Source organism: Bombina bombina, chromosome 7, assembly GCF_027579735.1.
Source record: "Bombina bombina isolate aBomBom1 chromosome 7, aBomBom1.pri, whole genome shotgun sequence".
Classification (NCBI taxonomy): domain Eukaryota; kingdom Metazoa; phylum Chordata; class Amphibia; order Anura; family Bombinatoridae; genus Bombina; species Bombina bombina.
The window spans coordinates 513,083,060-513,100,282 of NC_069505.1; the positions used below are offsets into that span (position 1 = coordinate 513,083,060).

The 17,223-nt window shown below is 38.1% G+C and overlaps 1 protein-coding gene across 2 annotated transcripts in view; it reads right to left on the bottom strand.

Moving 5' to 3' along the window:
- LOC128666923 (oocyte zinc finger protein XlCOF6.1) overlaps window positions 1-14,744 on the bottom strand; it is a 138,434-nt gene extending 123,690 nt beyond the window's left edge. For both annotated transcript variants that reach the window (XM_053721744.1, XM_053721743.1), the window contains exons 1-3: window positions 14,565-14,744; window positions 6,712-6,850; window positions 4,527-4,634 (exon numbers count right to left, since the gene is read on the bottom strand). In XM_053721744.1, the coding sequence (XP_053577719.1) occupies window positions 4,527-4,634; window positions 6,712-6,763 (160 nt within the window). In that variant the 5' untranslated portion in view covers window positions 6,764-6,850; window positions 14,565-14,744. The remainder of the gene's footprint in view (window positions 1-4,526; window positions 4,635-6,711; window positions 6,851-14,564) is intronic.
- Window positions 14,745-17,223: the final 2,479 nt, after the last annotated feature.

The following is a 17,223-nucleotide window of genomic DNA, read 5'->3' on the forward strand; positions in this document are numbered from 1 at the left end:
ACCTTAGGAAGGAACCCTAACTTAGTACGTAAAACCGCCTTATCGGCATGGAAAACGAGGTAAGGGGGGGATCACACTGTAAAGCCGAAATCTCAGAAACTTTGCGAACTGAGGTAATGGCCAACAAAAACAAAACTTTCCAAGATAACAGTTTAATATCAACAACATGCATGGGCTCAATTGAAGCCTGCTGCAAAACACAAAGAACAAGAAAGAAGCTCCAAGGCGGAGCAACAGGTCTGAACACAGGTCTGAGCCTTAACAAAAGATGGAACATCAGAGAGATCAGCTAATCTCTTCTGCAGTAAAACCGATAGGGCAGAGATCTGCCCCTTTAGAGAGCTGGCCGATAGACCCTTCTCCAATCCATCTTGGAGAAACAATAAAATTCTGGCAACTTATACCTTGTGACATGAAAAACGTGTTCCTCACACCAGTGTAGGTAAGTCCACCACACCTTATGGTAGATGCGCCAAGAAACCGGTTTACGAGCCTGAATCAGAGTGTCTATGACACTATCCGAGAATCCTCTCTTGGCTAAGACTAAGCGTTCAATTTCCACGCAGTCAGCCTCAAAGAATCTAGATTTTGATGTAGGAAAGGACCTCGGGGTGGAGGGACCACTCCCCCCGGGTTAAAGGATTGTCTACTGAGGAAGTCTGCTTCCCAGTTCTCCACTCCCGGGATGTGGATCGCTGACAGAATGTAGTTGTGAGCTTCTGTCCAATCTAAAATTTGAGACACCTCCCTCATCGCTAAGTAACTTCTCGTTCCTCCCTGATGGTTGATGTAAGGTGTGACAGTCTCTCTGCAGTGTTCTGACAGGGACCTGAGTGAGAAAGGGAAAACAGTGTAACTCATTAACACTAGTTACCCAGGAGCTGTTAGATAGAAAGTCTAGATCAATTTGCAGGAAAACTTCCCCTATATCTCCAGACTCTAACTTTCATAAATACTCACTGAGAGGTTCACATGACTACTTCAAGCCCCAGTCCTCTCTTGAAGGGAAATTACCCATTAAAGGACTATCTATATCTTCTGACACTTCTCTGCCATCCTCCTATAGTGACGAAAGGCAAAGAATGACTGGGGGATGGGGGAAGTGGGAGGGATATTTAAGCTTTTGGCTGGGGTGTTTTTGCCTCTTCCTGGTGGCCAGGTGTTGATATTCACAACAGTAAGGAATGAAAATGTGGACTCTCCATGCCTTTTGAAAGAAAGTGTATTTAAAGGGACACTCAGGTTAAATTACATTTTCATGATTCAGATACAGCATGTAATTTTAAACAACTTTCCAATTTACTTCCATTAAAAAAAATGTGCACAGTCTTTTTATATTTACACTTTTTGAGTCACCAGATCCTACAGAGCATCTGCAAGAATTCAGACTATACGTATATGCATTTGTGATTGGCTGATTGCTATCACATGGTACAAGGGGAGTGGAAATAGACATAACTTTGAAATTTGTTATAAAAAAAATCTACTACTTATTTGAAGTTCAGACTAAGTGCTATTGTCTTATTATCTTGTATTTGTTGATTATGCAAATCTACTGTGTTGACTGGTCCTTTAAAGGGGACATGAAACCCAAAAATGTTCTTTCATGATTTAGTTAGAACATACAATTTTAAACAACTTTCCAGTATACTTCTATTATCAAATTTGTTTCATTCTCTTGGTATCATTTGTTGAAGGAGCAGCAATACAGTACTGGTTTCTAACTGAACACATGGGTGAGCCAATGACAATCAGTGTGTATATATATATATATATATCCACCAATCAGCAGCTAGAACCTAGGTTCTTTGCTGCCCCTGAGCTTACCTTTCAGCAAAGGATAAAAAAAGAAGGAAGCCAATTAAATAATGGAAGTAAATTGAAAAGTTGTTTAAAATCGCATGTTCTTTCTGAATTATTGAAGAAAACATTTGGTTTTCATGTCCCTTTAAGTATGCATTGTGCACCAGCATTTTAAACAGATCACATGATCAGAGCACCTAAGGCGCTTGTATCATCTGGTAATGATGCAATTTGCTAATTGCAACATTATACAAGCCCCACTGGTGCTCTGAGCAGCTGCAGTATTTAAAATGCTGGTGCACTGAGAATATCTAGCTATGCTTCATGTGCACGTGTTGAGAAAAACTATAACACTAAAACACTGATAACTTTAACAAGAAGCATTTTTGCCATTAGGTGTATATTGTAAATATGTTTCTATTCAAAGATGTAATTCATCCATGCGCTTTAACATTTTTACCGGAATGTCCCTTTAAATTGTGGGTGCTGCCATTTTGAAACCTAGGTTACTCTGCAGATATCTGAAGGATAATTGCTGCACATGTGTTAGCGCATCAGCACTGGAATGTAGTGAGAGCTAGATTTCACCATGGCAGCACCCATGACTAGAAGGAGGCAGGAAATAACCTCAATGCTATAATTATAAAATGTATGTAGTATTTAAAGGGACAGTCTAGGCCAAAATAAACTTTCATGATTCAGATAGAGCATGTAATTTTAAACAATTTTCCAATTTACTTTTATCACCAATTTTGCTTTGTTCTCTTGGTATTCTTAGTTGAAAGCTTAACCTAGGAGGTTCATATGCTAATTTCTTAGACCTTGAAGCCCACCTCTTTCAGATTGCATTTTAACAGTTTTTCACCACTAGAGGGTGTTAGTTCACGTATTTCCTATAGATAACACTGTGCTCGTGCACGTGAATATATCTGGGAGCAGGCACTGATTGGCTAGACTGCAAGTCTGCCAAAAGAACTGAAAAAAGGGGCAGTTTGCAGAGGCTTAGACACAAGATGATCACAGAGGTTAAAAGTATATTATTAGAACTGTGTTGGTTATGCAAAACTGGGAAATGGGTAATAAAGGGATTATCTATCTTTTAAAACAATAAAAATTCTGGTGTAGACTGTCCCTTGAATGTCCCTTTAAAGCGTTTGATATTATTATTGTAAATCATTTTATATTACTGTCCTGTGCTATACATGGCTTGAACCCCTAACAAAGGGGCTAAACATATATATAAAATCTCACTTAGGAGACAAAACATATTGCAAGTTCTGAGCAAGAAACAGCCACAACCAATGGGGAATGGCATACGCATGAAGCAGCCAATCATCAGCCGTGCCCTTAACACAGATGCTAAATTACATTCTCTAACAAATTAGAGCAATTGAAAGAGACCGTATACAACTTGTAATTACATCATTTTCTGCAGTCTTCTAATAAATTAAATCAGCCGAGTCTAAATGTTCATAGAACTGCACATTAGGGAGAGATTTGTTTCAGGGTTAGGTTTGAGAAAACTGCCATGTGCTCTTTAATTTCTTAGAACTGGAAAATCCACAGTTCTCAGATTACAAAATTACAGGAAAATTAAGCAAACAAGTATAATGAATATGTATATTACAGCCTCCAATGGTTTACTTTGTTTACTTTTTTAATAAAATTGAATAAAATGTGCCTTTAAAGACATATTTTTTTAATCTGGGCTGAAATCCAATATATTCCATTTTAACCTCATAATGACCGTAACAAAACCCTGTACATTGCTGGTCGTTAAGGTTTTTTTACAGGTCATAGTAGTTAGTGGTCGTTGCCACGAGCGGCAGAACCCCGCTATTATGACCTCTTTTGCGGCTGCAAACATCCTGGAATAGTGGCGAGACCGCGCTATCAAAAAAGGAATCCCCATTCAAAGACCAAATGAGCTAAACAGGGTTTTAAACTTACTTATAATCAGAGGTTAAAGGGAGTTTTATTTTATTTTTTTAAACTTTATTGTTACAGGGTTTGTTACTTCCTGACACTGCCCCACAAGGGAACTCTCTACAGAAGGGCAAAGGAGGAGCTTAAAGGAACATTAAACACAAAAATGTTTCTCTTTTATGTTTCATAGAGGACATACAATGTTAAACCACTTTCTAATTTCCTTCAATTAGCAAATTTGCATCATTCCTTTGGTATTCTTTATTGAAAGAGCAGCATTGCGATACAGGAAGCTAGCAGAACACATTCGGTAAACCAATGACAAGAGGTATACAGTATATGTGCAGCTGCCAATCAGCAGCTAGTTCCCAGTAGTACATTGCTGCTCCTGAGCCTACCTATGTATTCTCTTCAACAAAGGATACCAAAAGAACAAAGCAAATTGGAAAGTTGTTTCTGAATCATGAAAGAAAATGTATAGGTTGCATGTCCCTTTAAGCTTTTAAGTGTTTGCTAGGAGACAGCTGCTCTAGCTTCAGTCAGTTTCTTACCCATGCTCAGTAGAGGACCTCTGCTGCAAAAAAAACATGTGATAGTAGAACTTAAGTTTTAGAATTGTAGCTTTCTTATCTTACTAAAATGCAGTGGTTACACTGAGAAATTATTGGTGCTTGGTACAAGTTGTTTGCTGTTTTTAACACAATCGGTTTTACGTTTACTGTTTTTTTTTTTTTTACACTAAAAGGAGCACTTAATTGTGTGCACGTGCCCAGGCAGACTCGTGTATTACTACTCACCGACAGGGATGTCTGAATGTAGATCAGTCTGAGGCCTATTCATGTCATCTGCCTTATCCTCTTCCTTCACATTTAATAACCCAGCATCTGGCTTTTCCATAAGAGGTTCTGCAATTCACAACAGAGAATGAAGCTTGGTTTTTTCACAAGACACTTTACACATATTTTATTTTTTTAAATGCTTATAATCATGAAAATGCTAGAATCTGTTACATACAAGCAATAATGCAGTAATAAAATAGTCTGTGTGTTTAACCCTACAAAAGGGGTCAGACCCAGAGCAGCAATGCACTACTGGGAGCTAGCTGAGAACATCTAGGGAGCCAATGGCAATAATGCAGTAATAAAATAGTCTGTGTGTTTAACCCTACAAAAGGGGTCAGACCCAGAGCAGCAATGCACTACTGGGAGCTAGCTGAGAACATCTAGGGAGCCAATGGCAATAATGCAGTAATAAAATAGTCTGTGTGTTTAACCACTACACAAGGGGTGAGATCCAGAGCAGCAATGCACTACTGGGAGCTAGCTGAGAACATCTGGGAAGCCAATGGCAATAATGCAGTAATAAAATAGTCTGTGTGTTTAACCCCTACAAAAGGGGTCAGATTCAGAGCAGCGATGCACTACTGGGAGCTAGCTGAACACATCTAGGGAGCCAATGGCAATAATGCAGTAATAAAATAGTCTGTGTGTTTAACCCCTACAAAAGGGGTCAGATCCAAAGCAGCAATGCACTACTGGCAGATAGCTGAGAACATCCAGGGAGCCAATGGCAATAATGTAGTAATAAAATAGTCTGTGTGTTTAACCCCTACAAAAGGGGTCAGATCTAGAGCAGCAATGCACTACTGGGAGCTAGCTGAGAATATCTGGGGAGCCAATGGCAATCTAGCTCTTAGTAATGCATTCTCCTGAGTCTACCTAGGTATGCTTTTCAACAAAGGATACCAAGAAAAAGTACATTGAAAGGTCTCTTAAATGTACATTAAAGTAAAAAAAATGTAACTTGCATGATTCAGGTACAGCACTAACAGAGGCACAATACATATTCCTCCCTGCACACCCTGCACCACGTGTAACTCATAATTGTCCAGGCTAACGTTGCAACACTCCTGTGAATGGTTTCTAGTGTCTAGTCTTGTTACATTGTGAGATAGAGTGATACACTGCTTGACCACGAAAATGAAGCACTATCACAGTTATGCGGTTTAAAACAAAGCTTGCTTTTATTTCTATTTCTTGAACAGCAATTAGATGTTATCATATTCAGCTTAGGTTGGAAAGTGCTGGGACATTCCCAGTGACCCACTGACGCGTTTCGGCTCGCTGGCCGTAATCGTACTATTGAGAGAAGCAGTAGCCCAGCAATCCTCACAAAAAAACGGGGCGTGTGCATTCTACGGACTCAACGTAAAATAGAGCCGGTTCCGTTTGTCCAGGGCTGCTTTTTATTCCCAGTCAGGAGCTGGGTAAAGGGGTGGGGGTGAGTGGAGTAGCAAAGTAGAAAATGCTGCTCTCTTTCTGTGCCTTCTATGTGATCAGATCATTGAGGTTTTTGGTTATGATCACTTTGTGATGGTAAAACTAAGTACATGACCAGGCTACTTACCTTTCCAGAGGAAGAACTTTTTTTCACTTTATGTGATGAGACTTTTTTAGTGAAAGTTTTTTCTGCAGCTTATTTTTAAATAAAATTACATTTTAAATTAGGCAGTTACACTAAAGCACCAGTTCAATTGCAATGTGTTTGTTAACTGTAGAATAAAGCAATATTTAAAGTTTTATAATATAGTGCAGTAGTTGAAAATTGCATTGCAAATTAGCTGCAGAGATAGTCTAACATAGAAGTAGTAATAAAAAAGGTGCATTGCTCATACGAACGTCTTACATTCAGAAAAAAACAGCTTTGCAGACTGTGAAAGGCTAGGGTACGGGCTTGAAACAATCTCTGAGAGCCAGTCAATTAATGCACTACTGCTTTGCAGCGCTACTGCATATTTCACTGTTCACTTCTAACAGCACTTTGCTCTGGATGAACTGAAATCAAAAAAACTTTCACAGTGCAGCCAGAGAACAGCTCTGTTTGAAGAGAACAGCCTAATGTGGAGCAGCACTGTAAAGTTAAAGCACTAACAGTTCCTGCGATGACATCTCAGATCACTGCATGTTTTGCCTTGGGGCTTACCTTCGTGTTCATCAGGAAGATCTGAGGTTTGGGTCAGAGTCTCCTCAGACATTCTCTTGTCAAATATTCATAAGATGTTTATCCTTCAGTAACAATGTGAGTGATGTAGATGGAACGTGCTGCTCAAAGTAACATGAACCTAAAAGCAAACAGAGAGAGGGGTCTCAAATACAGTTTACCGGCTTGAGGAGAAAGGAAGGTGGACTTCCACCTCACGTGGATCATGGATGCCCAACACCGGTATCTGAACAGAATTCTGTTTGATCCCAAATTTATCAAAGTGAATAAACTGGATTACATCAAAAAGGGGGAATTATAAAATAAATAAATGGCTATTGAGATATATTTGATTAACGTGACAAAAATGTAAATAAAATCTGTTTAAACCATTCACACCCCTATGCTGAGTTCTCCCTGTCTGCAATGAACCCCTTAAATGGACATAAAACCGAACAATTTTATTTCCTAATTCAGACAAGGCATGTGATTTTAAACAACTTTCCAATTTACTTCTATTATCTAATTTGCTTTGTTTTGTTGGTATCCTTTGTTGAAAATCATACTTACGTAGACTCAGGAAAAGCAATGAACTACCGGGAGCTGCACATATATGCCTCTTATCACTGGTTTACTGGTGTTCAGCTAGCTCCCAGTAGTGCATTACTGCTTCTTTAACAAAGGATATCAAGAGAATTAAACCACATTGATGATAGATGTCATTAAGTTGAATACAATTACCTCCCTCTGAATCATGAAAACAATTTTTTTTAAAGGGACATGAAACTACCAATTTTTCTTTATTTATTTAGATAGAACATACAATTTTAAACAACTTTCCAAAATGCTTCTATCATTAAAATTTAATTAAATCTCTTGGTATCATTTGATGAAGAAGTAGCAATGTACTACTGAGAGCTAGCTGAACACCTTCAGCCAATGAGAAGAGTCATACATGTGCAGCCACAAATAAGCAGCTAGCTCCCAGTAGTGCTTTGCTGTTCCTGAGTCTACCTAGGCATCCTGTTCATCAAAAGATACCAAGAGAACAAAGCAAATTAGATAATCACGGAAGAAACATTTTGGGTTTCATGTCTCTTTAAAGTGATGGTAAATCCTGGCGTTTGTGAACCACTAGGATTTACCTTTGGAACAAATAAAGGGGACTAAGTATAAAATACTTCATTCTGAAAGTTCCTTTATTTGTTTGAAGCGTTTGCCGCGCTGAGCACCTTAGGCAGCCCACGGCAGAACACTATTTTGCTGTGAGGTGACGCTTCCACCTCTTAGCCAATAGCCGTGCAAGCTTTCGGACATAAGGCCATCTGGGACGCACGGCTATTGGCTAAGAGATGGAAATGTCACCTCACAGCAAAATGATGAACAGCTCAGTGCAGCGAACGCTTCAAACAAAGAGCTTTCAGAATGAAGTATTTTATATCTCATGACAAAGTCTCCTTTATTTGTTCTAATGGTTTCACAAAAACTAGGATTTACCATCACTTTAAGGATGGAGGTTTTTCCCAGTTTATTAGGCAATTGTAGAATCTTTGATCTGTATTGGTTCCATTAGAATTATCTGCTCTCTTGTTTTTTGTTTTTAAAAAAAAATAATTTTTATTGAGGTTGTATACATATTATACATCTTATGCAACGCAAACAGAATACACAATATGTTTTTATATGTGTTAATGTGTGTGTTAATATGTGTATGCGTATATATATATATATATATATATATATATATATATATATATATACACACACGTGTGTGTGTGTGTGTGTGTGTGTGTATATATGTGTGTATGTATATGTGCTGTTCTCTCTTTTCTGATAATTATATATATATAAGTACCATCCTTTAGGAAGCATATAGTATACATTAGCAGTATAAGCATGGAGCAGCAGTCCCTCCAAAATAAGCATATAGACCCCATCAGTACAGTAGAGCAGGTTCCCAGGCAGACTGACACTGTGGGAACGTACAGCAGACATCAGCGAGGCTATACATGAATCTGTCCTCATGCACACGAGTAAGGACAAAGAACGCAACACCGGCTCCTCAGAGACACTGCAGAAAAAAATTTGCACAAAAAAAAAATCTCATTGCAGAAAATGGAAATAAGTTCTGCCTCTGGAGACACTGTACATCCACTGTGAAGGCAGGAGACAGGTTCCCAAGCCAAGAACCTTGTCCTTCCTCCCGATAGTACATGAGAACTTTGATATTAAAAAGGGACACTAAACACAATTTTTTTCTTTCATGATTCAGACAGAGCATACAATTGTAAGTGACTTTCTAATTTACTCCTATTATCATTTTTTCTTCGTTCTCTTGCCAACTTTATTTAAAAAGCTTAGGAGCCGGCGAATTTTAGGTTCAGCACCCTGGATAGCGCTTGCTTATTGGTGGCTACATTCAGTGACAAATAAGCAAGCATAACCCAGTTTCTGAACCAACAATGGGCTAGCTCCTAAGCTTTTTAAACAAAGATAGCAAGAGAACTTAGAAAAAATTATAATAGGAGTAAATTAGAAAATTGCTGCTCTATCTGAATCATGAAAGAACAAATTTGGGTTTAGTCTCCCTTTAACGAAAGGTTCCACAGATAGGTTCCATTTTTGTCTCAGATAAAGATATACCCTCCCCAGAACATAATATGATGGCATTTAACACTACAGAGAGGTCCATTCTGCATCACTGCCCAGTAAATTATATATAGGCATAAAACACACAAATCCCTCCCTGAAACCTTATATATAGACAAATAATAAAGAACGTTTCTATCACTCAGACATCCTCATCCCCAGCATCTTAAAGGGATAGGAAACTCCAACATTTTCTTTCATTATTTGGATAGAACATACAATTATAAACAACTTTCCAATTTACTTCTATTATCAAATTATCTTCATTCTCTTTGTATCCTTTGCTGAAGCAGCAGCATTGCACTACTGACAGCTAGCTGAACATATCTAGATAGCCAATCGCAAGAGAAACATGTGTGCAGGCACCAGGGCCGCCACTAGAAATTTTGGGGCCCCTGACTTAACCATTGATCAGGGCCCCCCCCCCCTCCTTTGACATGTGCAATTTTTGACCAAGTGACTAAAACGTATATGCACTTTATTCTTAATTGTCTATTTAAACTTGGAAATGTTGTAAAGGTAGAAACATACACTGAAACACACACACACTCACACATAAGGATTCACATACAGACACTCTAGCAAACATGCAAAGAAACTCAGACACAGACACCCAAACAGACACTTAGCACTTGTTTACATTGCCCTGACAAGTAATGAGGTAAACTACAGTTTTGTAAAAAAAGGAGATTTAGAAAACAAAATATGGAGTTCTGATTATCTTTTTGCAAAGGAAGATGCCAACTAAATGATGACAACAGCATGCAGTGACTGAAAGGAAGGGCCCTGAACTGCCTAAACAATAATTTAAAGGTTAAATGGTGGATTGGTGACTTCCGGAAAGGTCTCATAAGTCTCAAAGTCTGTAGAAAGATGTGAATAATCAGTAGTAAATGTCTTAAAAATGGACATACAATGGACACACACACACACAAAGTCAAACTTGCACATACACCCAAGGAAACACCAACAGAGACAGCCTCAGAAAACACACAAAGAAATACACACACACACACAGAGACACCCACAGAAAACACATAAAGACATACATACACACCCTCACTGAGACATCCACAGAAAACACACAAAGACATACACACCCTCACAGAGACACCCACAGAAAATACACACCCTCACAGAGACATCCACAGACAAAAACACAGACATACATACACACACACACACACACCCTCACAGAGACATCCACAGAAAACACAGACATACACACCCACCCTCACAGAGGCATCCAGATAAAAATACACAAAGACATACACACTTATAGAGACACAAACCAAAGCACAAAGACATAAACACATACACCCACAGAAACACTCACAGGAGGAAACATTTATGCACCTTGCATCCCCTAATTCAACAGTGTGTGACATGCATGATAAAAAAAATGCAGAAATTAAGAGATCACTTTTTAAAGAATCATATTTGTAAATGTGCAAACAAAAATAATTCTGTGAATTCAAAATTGTACCTTAATGATCTGGGTAGATGGCTAAATGAAGAAAAGTACTTTTAAAAGGTTGACATATGTTTGTTTGATATTTTCCCCATTTTCCCCAACCAAGAGCACCACTTCAAATATAGTGTACAAATGTTCCCATCTGTCAGCTGTACTTGTGGATTTTGAAAATGCTGTACTCTATATGGTCTTGGTGGAACCATAAGCCGTGGTACTCATACCATTAGATCTGGTTAAATGCAGGATTTAAGCTTGTTGGTATGCATTTCAAAATTAAGTCAGCTGTAGAGTAAACTGAACAGTTTTAAGTTGACCTGTCTCATTTCCAACACTGAGCAATCTTAGTCTGAGTATAACATGTTATGCAGATGTAAAAATCTTAGATAAAATGCCTCCTTGTATCTGAAAAGTCCTTGCATAAAGGGGCAGTAAACTGGAATATAATATATATAATTTGTGTATTGAGGAGGAAACATTTCTGCATGGTTTTAAATATAGAATTTCTACAGCATTGTCAAATAATCATAAATATACTGCTGCTAAAAAATGTGTTTTTATGGACCCCTGGCCCCACCATACAACTACTACCACACTGAAGTTACAATCTTAAATTGCACAAAGAAATAAAAACATTTGCTAAGTAATTCCTACCTCCTCTGCAAATGAAAGTTATCTGCCGTCTGACTCAGGCACACACTCAACAAACAAAGTGCCAAGTCTGTCTCACACTGTGCATAGTGGTTTAGTGCACACTCAGAAATCCTCTCAAATGCTAATACTTTACTCATTGTAATAACATTTCCCATGCTCAATTAGCACTCTGCTGTAGTACCTTCTGGTGGCTGCCAAAATGTAAAAAAAAAAAAATTTTTTTTTTTTTTTTTTTTTTTTTACTTCTTGCCTCATGGGGCCCCCCTAGCCCATTGGGCCCCTGACAGGAGTCACCCCTGTCACCCCCTGATGGCGGCCCTGGCAGGCACCAATCAGCAGCTAGCTCCCACTAGTGTAGGATATGTACACATTCATTTTCAACAAGGGATACCAAGAGAACGAGGCACATTTGAAAAAAGAAGCAAATTTAAAAAGGTGTCTTAAAATGACATGCTTTATCTGAATCATGCAAGTTTAAGGGGACATGAAACCCAACATTTTTCTTTCATGATTCAGATAGAGAATACAAATTTAAACAACTTACCAATTTATTTATATTATTTAATGTAATTCCTTCTTTTGTTATCCTTTGCTGAAAGGTTTATCTAGGCAAGCTCAGGAGCACCAAAGAACCTAGGTTCTAGCAACTGATTGTATATATAGCGATAGGCTCACCCATGTTTTCAGTTAGAAACCAGTAGTGCATTGCTGCTTCTTCAACAAATGATACCAAGAGAATGAAATACATTAGATAATAGAAGTAAATTAGAAAGTTCTTTAGAATTGTATTCTCTATCTGAATCATGAAAGAAAAATTTTGGGTTTCATGTCCCTTTTATTTTGACTTTTTTTTATCCCATTAAATTAATATATAGCCATATAACACTGTATGCCTCACACATACAGTATATCAGATATGTAATATTATAGACAGCTTTCATGTCTCACACACAGCCCACTCCACAGCAAATTATACAAATAAGTTTTAAATACAAAGTTACCTCTTCTACATTTACCTTACATACAGAACTAGAGTGGTTCCCTTTATGTCATACACATCCCTCACCCCAATAAATATAGATAGATAGATAGATAGATAGATATAGATAGATAGATAGATATAAACACACATTAATTCTTCCTCACACGCAGCCCCCAATTTATCACCTTATATACAGACATATTACTTTTGCCTAAACACAGCCCCCCCCCCTTTAGCACCATATATGTTGACATAAAATATTCTAGACTATAAAGATATTTATTCTGCTTCACAAACAGCTCGTCATCATCCTAGCACCTTTAATTCAGACATAACGATTATAAAGAGGTTCCTTTGCCTCGCCCCCCAGCAACTTATATGCAAACATAGCATTATTTAGAGTAGACATTCCATCTTCCTCACACACAGCTAGGGTCGCCACCCGCCCCGGTTTCACCGTAACAGTCCCGGTCTGAGGCTCTGTGTCCCGGAACTAGCCTCAAATGCCCCGGGCTAAGCGCCCCCCTGGCGCAGCAGTGACTCAAGCACAGACTTTACAAAAAATAAGCTGGCCAGAGGAGCGCTTAGCCCGGGGGTTACTAAACGGTTAGGTGGAGTCTGCAGGAGAGACGGCCCTGTGACAGGGCAGGGCATGCCCCCCCCTTCAAACAAACACACACATAGTCCACTGTCCAGCCCAGGCATTCCATTTCCAGCTGCTGCCTGCGAACAGGTAACGGATTCTCGTTCCTCTGCTGTCTGTGACCCTCCTCGTTTTAAATAAAAAAATATTGCCTTTTGGTGAAAAGACATCACAGGTTAATGGTTTTCTTCTAAAAATCTAAGATTAAAAAAGGGGGCAACGTTTGAGCAGCACTTATTTTTCAATAGTGGTGTTGTCAAATGTTTACCTGTGGTATTAAGCAGGTTATTTTTAAACCTTAGATTTTTATACCTTCAAAAGAGGGTTATTATTATATTCCAACGTTTTAAGCCACATAACGCAGAACAATGAGATCTGATAACGGCAGGATTAAATGTTTGTATTTTGTAAGTGGGATATTTCTTTTGTTTGATTCATTTTGACAAAGAAATGCAGACTACGCTGCTAAAATTAGGGCGATGCTAATTTTTATATTTGATTTGTTTGACAGTGATTCACGTGTGAAGCTCACATTTACCTGTTCAGAACATGTGATTAGAAATTCATTACAATATATTTATATTGATACACACACTACTACATTAGTACCTCAGACAACCACAAAAAGACAACTCTGCCCATTGTCATCACAATTTCCCCCGCCAGAAAGTTCATATTTATGTTTGGTTTTGGTGTTTTGTATGATAAGGTTTATTTATATGATCTGTGTAATGCACCACAATTTGCCTGCCATCACACACAAAAACATAGCAGGTCTACTACAATGGAGGGTTACATAAGCTTCCCTGCTGTGTCGTATATTTTTATATATATATATATATATATATATATATATATATATATATATATATATATATATATATATATATTTATATATATTAATTTCATAATGAATTTGAGGCCGCAACAAGCCACGCCCCAAACCACGCCCACTTAAAAAGTGTCCAGGATTTTTTTGGGCAAAAGGTGGCAACCCTACACACAGCCCCCCACACCTTATATACAGATTATTGTTATAGAAAAAGCTTTCATATGTCTTACACATTCAGCACATTTTAACACTATAGAGGTTTTTCTGTTCCTCCAGTAGCCTATATGCTGATTTATATTATAATGATGCTCCTTCTGCTTCACAGACACATTCCCCTCCCCAGTACCCTATATACTGATTTACCTAGTACATAATATGCAGATCTGTTTAATAGAGGTGAACCTTTCACAATAAACCCACTCCTAAAATCTTATAAATAAATGCAGATAGGGCTCTGCTTACTCACATGCAAAGCTCCTCCCTATAACCTCCTCATATAACCTTCTTGACCCCATATACAAAGATAATAAGAGCTGCGATTCCCATGTAACTACAGGTAACACATTATAACATACGATATATATACATAGTTTTACACACTGCAGGCTATGGCTGGTTTACATACCCGGATAAATAGTTACCGAGGCGAGAACCCCCACGAACTACCAGGAAACAGGAAAAAAACTCTGACTCCCAGCATGCATTTCAGTGGCGTCATTAGCAACCAGGTTACGGAAACAAGAAGGGTACAAATAAAACCGCTACTCCCAGCGTGTATTTAAACAGAAATAGTGAAAATCTAGAAAAGAAGAGTTATGGACAAAAATAAACCGGAAGTAGGAAGAATTATAAAATATTCCCAACATGCACTGCACCGAATTGCCCTGAGTATCAGACATACATGAACGAGACGTGCTCACAGGTTGATTGACGGCTCGAATAATGTTGCCGTGTTTAATTTTTTGCGCCCTCTTGTGGCTGTTTAGTGTTAGTGCTAAATCATCCTGCTGGTTAAATTTCATATAATCTATAAACACACACATATAATGCCGTGTTCATATAAACTTGTTAATATATGGCATTCAAATATTTTTTTGCTACAGCCAGATGAGATTTTGTAAATAAAATAAAATGTTTTTAAAGCTTTCTGGTTTTAAAGTGAGGGAAAAAAGATTACTATGCAGATAGCAGACATCCCAACTCTCCCTGAAGTGTTCAGGGAGTCTCCCTGATTGTAATAGCGGCTCCTTGATGCCTGCAAATGGAATGCAATCTCCCTGAAACTCCAAGTACCATGATCCAATGTGGCCCAAATCCAGAAAAGTGTTTCTTTAAGGAATGCCTTTAGTTGTTGGGACGTTATAGAACCCTCAAAGCACATAGTTGCCAACATTTGAAAAAAAATTTCCAGGGACACTTTTGCAGCTATCAGTTACCTGCATGAAAATTTGTATCACACCCCCTGCCCTAAAGTTCCGCCCACTTTGCCAAACCCACATAATTATCATAATTTAGCTCCGCCTATTGATTATGGTGCAGATTATATATATAAATTAAAAAATGAAACTAAAATGTATAGAAGGAGAATGTACAGAATGGAATTATTGAAAGAAATGGGAGCAAAAGGAAAATGTATGCAAATGTGTAGGCTTACCAGAAGTCCCACTTTTACTGGGATTGTCCCGGTTTGGAGGCGCTGTCCCAGTGTCCCACCCAGTTGTTCATTCTGTCCCAGTAGGGTCGCCACCTCCAGGTTTCAAATCATGTGTCCGGGTTTCAGACCACCTGAAACCCAGACACATTATTCAAAATGACTGGACTGTGGCTCTCCAGCATAGTTGGATGCTGGTACTTTGTTACATACAGCCCTGCTTAGCTTAACGTTCATGTCCTTCAAAGTTTACATTTAGTAATACAGGCTGAGTGAGCAGCATAGGGTTTTTTAATTTTGTAGTACTACTTTGTTTATTTTTCTAAGAATTTAACACCCCCGACCCCTGGTGACATTGCCGGTAATACACCTTTAGGGGAATCATATGGGTGTGACTAGGAAGTACAGACAGGAAGGATTTTTGGCCTGGATCTTGCTTTACTTCATGCAGGATAGCATTTTGGCTATAATCATTATGGTATAGAGTAGCCTCTTTAACAGCTTTAGCAGGTACGTGCTTCTTTTTTACTTTCATTCAATGTTGTATTTATGCCTTATCAGTATTTGGTTCTGTTCCTTAATTAGACAGATAAAACACATATTACACTGCAGATATTAAATTGTGAAATTGATAATTATGAAAGTGATAATTATGCTTGATGTTTGGCATTATTTAGAATCTGAGATTTAGATTAATGATTTATTTGCCATGACAACGTAATGGTGCCTTTTTCACTAGGGGGTGGTTTTATGGTCTATTTAAACTGTGTGATTCACTTGTTTAACTGAGGAAGGGTAGAGTATCCACGAAACATTACACACATAAAAGCTACTACTTTAAAATGACCGGTAATTGCCACGCCCCCTTGACCACGCTCCTGACCACACCCCCACTGGCACCGCACCAGGTGGTCCCAGTTTCACCTATAAAAATTATGGTAAGCCTACAAATGTGCATACATTTTCCTTTTGCTCCCATTTATTTAATTAATTCCATTTCGTACATTCTCCTTCTATACATTTTATTTTCATATTTTAATTTATATATATAATCTGCACCATAATCAATAGAGACTGTATAGAACAGTGTATTGAAAGGGAAAACATACCTGTGTCTTAGAGGTATCATTGAAAATGGAATGTCCTATTAGAATCAAGTTCTCGTTACACTAGTTAGGCCCAAAGTAAACAACAGAAAAATCCCCCATCTACTCACATAGCACCATGTCATCAGATACATTATCTGTTCTCCTTTTCTGGTAGCTAAGCCTTTAAACTCCAAAGTACTTTTGTGCCTGCAATCTTCATAGGGCCAATACTCTGCTTCAAGCAATGCTGCAAATTTAAGAACATTTAATTGCTATATTTATCTTTTTGGGCAGAAATAACCTAAGTTTATAAAGATATAGAGAAAACCCACTGTGCACATGCTAGTCCCAGGCAAATCAGAAACAGAGACAAAGAAAGGCTAGCAGACTGCAGTTCTGGTATATGATGAATACTTTACATTAGGGATATAACAATATTATAACATCCAGAATCACATTCCATATTTAAAGGACACAAAATTAACTACACAGTCTAGAAACAGAAATGTCATTAAATGTGCAAAGTTTTTTTTTGTTTTTTTTTA